The 4,899-nt window shown below is 36.0% G+C and overlaps 1 protein-coding gene across 1 annotated transcript; it reads left to right on the plus strand.

The window, feature by feature from the left end:
- Positions 1-638: 638 nt before the first annotated feature.
- On the plus strand, positions 639-2,172 carry LOC139889233 (uncharacterized). Its single transcript, XM_071872195.1, has 2 exons — positions 639-2,102; positions 2,164-2,172. Exons 1-2 carry the CDS (start codon positions 639-641, stop codon positions 2,170-2,172), a joined length of 1,473 nt encoding a protein of 490 aa, XP_071728296.1.
- Positions 2,173-4,899: the final 2,727 nt, after the last annotated feature.

Raw genomic sequence — 4,899 nt, forward strand, 5'->3', positions numbered from 1 at the left:
TGAATCGAGCTTGCGTATTTGTCAATCATAATTGGGTTTCTTTAGGATTTAATGATACCGAAAGTTAAGTCTTAAGAGCTTGTTTAGGACTAATTTTTTGGTAAGAGTAATATACAAAGAGCTTGTTTTGTTATTCGAAACCGTAAGAAGAAGCTGGTTGTTAGAGCTTGTTAACAACTATAACCAATTTATTCGTAAGTATTTGAGATGATTTGATGTCGATGATTGATCCAGATTCATAACTAAGTTGCACCCTTTAACTAGATCGTATCCTTTTATTTTTATATTCGTCTTAGTTTATATATCTATCTTTACTTGTCTACCTTTACTTGCTTTTACTTTTAGTTATTACTCTAGTTTATAATTTATAGTTGCTAAAAATCGAAACGCCCCTTTTTCGTTAATTAGAGAAATAATCTTGACCAATCTCTATGGAATCGAACCTACTTGTGCTAACTACAGATATTTAAAGTAGGATTATTTTTGTTGGATTCGACACCCATAAAATTTTGGCGCCGCTGCCGGGGATTGGTGTCATAGATTTACCTCTATTTTATTTATATTACTTTATTTAATAATTTTTATATGTTCTAATAATTTTTCTTTTTTTCTTTTGAAGCTGATCATTTGTTTCTTTTATGCACCATTCGACACGTTCGAGCAACAGTGAACTTCAATACAATCCTGAAATTGAGAAAACCGCTAAAAAGCGCCGAAAAGAAGCTAAAGCTAAGAAGCAACGCGCTCAAATCGAATCATCACCGCCTTTGCTTGAATCTCTCGAGCCAAAATTTTCATATAACTTATTTATTGAGAATTCTGATTCGGAAGAAGAAAACATGGCAGCTGAAAGAACTTTGTGGGAATTAGCTACTGAGAATGTGAATCAACAACCACTTTGCATAAAATGTCCACAATTGACTGTTCCGTATGAACTAAAATCAGGCCTCATTCATTTACTGCCTTCTTTCAATGGTCTTGTTGGTGAAGATCCTCACAAACACCTTAAAGAATTTCACGTGGTCTGTTCAACTCAGAAGCCTAGAGATGTTACTGAAGAGCAAATCAAGTTACTGGCTTTTCCATTTTCTTTGGCGGGTAAAGCTAAGGACTGGTTATACTACTTACCTTCTGGAACTATAACCACATGGGATGAGATGAAGAAGCAGTTTCTTGAAAAGTTTTTCCCTGCCTCGCGAGTTGCAACTCTTAGGAAAGACATCTGTGGTATACAGATTAGTGGTGAAACCTTGTACGAGTATTGGGAGAGATTTAAACAGCTTGTTGCTAGTTGCCCTCAACACCAAATCAGCGAGAAACTTCTCATTCAATATTTCTATGAAGGTTTACTACCTTCTGATAGGAGTATAATTGATGCCGCAAGTGGAGGAGCTTTGGTGCATAAAACTCCTACTCAAGCAAGAACTTTGATCTCAAACATGGCTGTTAATTCACAACAGTTTAGAATGAGACAAGATTGTGCGACTAAAAATGTTAATCAGGTAACTTCGTCTTATGATCAACGTTTAGATAATCTCACATCTCTTGTGGAAAAATTGGTGGCGGGTAATTTGCAACAGGTTAAAGCGTGTGGTATTTGTTTAAATGTTGGTCACGCAACTGATATGTGCCCTACACTTCAAGATGGGTTAACTGAACAAATAAATGCTATTGGAGGATTTCCAGGTGCACCGCAAAGGAAGTATGATCTGTATTCGAATACTTACAATCCGGGGTGGAGAGATCATCCTAATTTAAGTTATGGGAATCGTCAAACTACTTATCAACAACAATACCAACCTCAACAAACTCAGTTTCAACCATCATCTTCACAACCAAGTATGTCTCTTGAAGAAATTGTTAAATCACTTGCTCTTAACACACAACAGTTTCAGCAGGAAACCGGGACCAGTATTCAGAACCTTGAAAACCAAATTGGTCAGTTAGCAACTTCTGTGAATCGATTAGAATCTCAAGCTTCCAATAAACTGCCTTCACAAACAGTCACAAACCCTAAACAGAACGTAAGTGCAATCACTTTGAGAAGTGGGAAGAGGCTGAATCCTTCTGATTGTGAGTTAAAGAAAAAGCTAGAAACTGAAGTAAGTGAAGGGCTGATGTTTCAAAAAGTGCCAACAAAAACATACACTAAACCCATTCAAGATGAAATAGTGACACCCCCTCCATTTCCTGCCCGATTTGCAAAGTCCAAAAAAGAACAACACGAGAAAAAACTTATTGAAACCTTCCGTAAGGTTGAGATAAATATTCCACTTCTCGATGCTATTAAGCAGATTCCTCGATATGCAAAGTTCTTAAAAGAACTTTGTACTTCTAAAAGAAAGCTTAAAGGGAATGAAAAAGTTCAAATGGGCGAGAATGTGTCTGCTATGTTTCAAAGGAAACTACCACCAAAATGCAAGGATCCAGGTATGTTTACTATTCCTTGTACAATTGGTAATGTGAAGATCGAGAAGGAAATGTTGGATTTAGGAGCTTCTATTAATGTTATGTCTCGTTCGGTTTACAACTCTTTGAATGGTGGAAGGCTAGAAGAAACAAACGTAATTATTCAACTTGCTGATCGTTCGAATGTGTATCCCGATGGTGTTATAGAAGACTTATTAGTTCAGGTTAAAGGACTTGTTTTTCCAGCTGACTTTCATGTGGTTGACATGGGAGAAGATATACCTTCTAATTCAGCCTCTATTTTGCTTGGGAGGCCATTTCTGAAAACAGCGAGAACTAATATTAACGTTTATGATGGGATACTTACTATGGAATTTGATGGTGAAGTTATTAAATTTAATATTTATGGTTCCATTAAATTTCCATGTGATGAGCATTTTGTCTATAGTATTGATCAGGTTGATTGTTGGAAGGTTTTTGATTAAAATGATAGTGAGCCATTGAAGGTAGCATTCAATAATAATGTTATAAGAAGTGGAAATCGAGAAATTGAGCTCAGCCCACAACTACGAGAGATGGCTTTGGAAATTCCAATCTACACAAACTGATGCAGCTTGATGTCTAGTCAAAGACGTAAAAGAAAGGCGCTAATTGGGAGGCAATCCAATTCATTTTTACTATTTTTGTTTTCTTTTGTTTTGTTATTTTTTTTTTAGGATCAACCCATGACCCAGAAAGATACAACTATGGAACAAAGGGTGCATTCATTTTATGGAGTTCCAGCAGCCTTTATGATTTTTCAGTAGTAGCAACCAGTAAACGCAGCTACAGCAGCCCTACCTGCAGAAAAAAAAGAAGAAAAAGATCAGTCTCTGCTGTTTGTAAAGTCCTAACAGTCCCCCTGTTTTCGAGCTCATAAACCCGGGAATTTTTGTTTCTCTTGAACTTATCTCCTTATGTTGTTTCGTGTTTATAAATGCTTCTAAATTTGATACATCAGGGATGATGTATGGTTTAAGGGTGGGGGAGTTACAATTAATATTTTCATCTTTTAATGATTTTTTTAGAGAAAACAGTTGCTTATCGAGTTTATGTTTTAGTAATTCTGGTACTCTTGATTGCCATGCTACTATGAGAAGCCGAATTGAGTTTGAAAGGTCCATAATATAATTGAGTTATAGAGCTTTTCAGATTGCAATTGTTAGTCAATAATTTTATTGAAGGTGAAAAGTGACTAGATTTAGTGGCATATTATAACCCATGTGAGGATTTGAGCCTATAGACTGAATCATCTATATCAGTCACACTTTCTTTTCATGAGCGATATTGATATATCGATATTCTTCCATTGATTTGTTTCTCTAGAACTTGCCTTGATTCTCTTTGAGACTATATTGATTACATATACATGAAAGATGATGGTGGTATTTAGATTTAACCCGTTGTTACCCCTAAAGCACTTTAGAGCCTACACCCACCCATTTACCAACCTTGATCACTTTTACCCAATTTCACCTTTTCTAAACGGGGTAGTGAGTAGAGCATACATGTGGGTAAAGATGATATGTATAGAAATAAGTGTGGGGGCGTATCTATTGTCTTAGTTAGTAGTTGTACCTGTGTGAAGCTCCTCTTATGTCAAAAAAAAAAAAAAAAAAAAAAAAAATTATAAGAAAACAATAAATGAAAAAGAAAAAAATGGCATAAGAGGTGGCTGATGGAGTTTCTTTGCTTAAGGATGATTGTAAAATGCATTCATCTTTGCATATGTGGCATATTGGAAAGTAATGAATTTATGATGTACTTGTCACTTAGCATATATAGACTGCATGAATTAAATCTGAGCGAGAATGTTTGAACTTCACATGTTGATCAATTTTCATATTCTTAACTAGAAGTAAATGAAAGAGAAATTAGTTTATCATCTATTTGGAGTTGCTTATTTTGCAAAGTTAGGTTTATGAATCTTGGTGTAAAAGTCAGTAAGTTACAGTTAGTAGTAGCAATAAAAAAAGATAAATAATATATGCTTCTGCTATGCTGTACAAGACTAACATTTAGTTGCCAGAGTTGTGTTTTAAGAGATACATCAGATGTTATCTTAAGTTGATCATGCATATTTTAACCGTGGGGTTTAATATGCCTGCTCAATACATAAAGAGGGGTTTAAGGATCTTAGAACGTGGCTCTCCGGTCCGGCTACCGTGAATAACCCTGGCCGACGTGATGATGTCGGCGGGGTGGCCAAGTGATTAAGTCCACCTCCGATAACGGTCGTCGATCAAGAGGCCCCAAATAAGGTCGTAGGTACTAGCTTACGAAAGACTAACATGTTAACCTTGAAAAGATGCCGAATGATGTTTTTGTATCGTAGGTGATGGTTACGTAATATGCTGTGTCCGGTGAATGATGATTAGGGTATGTATTTATAGGCAAACCCTAATTCTAGAACCGTCCCAGATCATGATAATCTCATCCATAACTGACTCC

Source organism: Rutidosis leptorrhynchoides, chromosome 2, assembly GCF_046630445.1.
Source record: "Rutidosis leptorrhynchoides isolate AG116_Rl617_1_P2 chromosome 2, CSIRO_AGI_Rlap_v1, whole genome shotgun sequence".
Classification (NCBI taxonomy): Eukaryota; Viridiplantae; Streptophyta; class Magnoliopsida; order Asterales; family Asteraceae; genus Rutidosis; species Rutidosis leptorrhynchoides.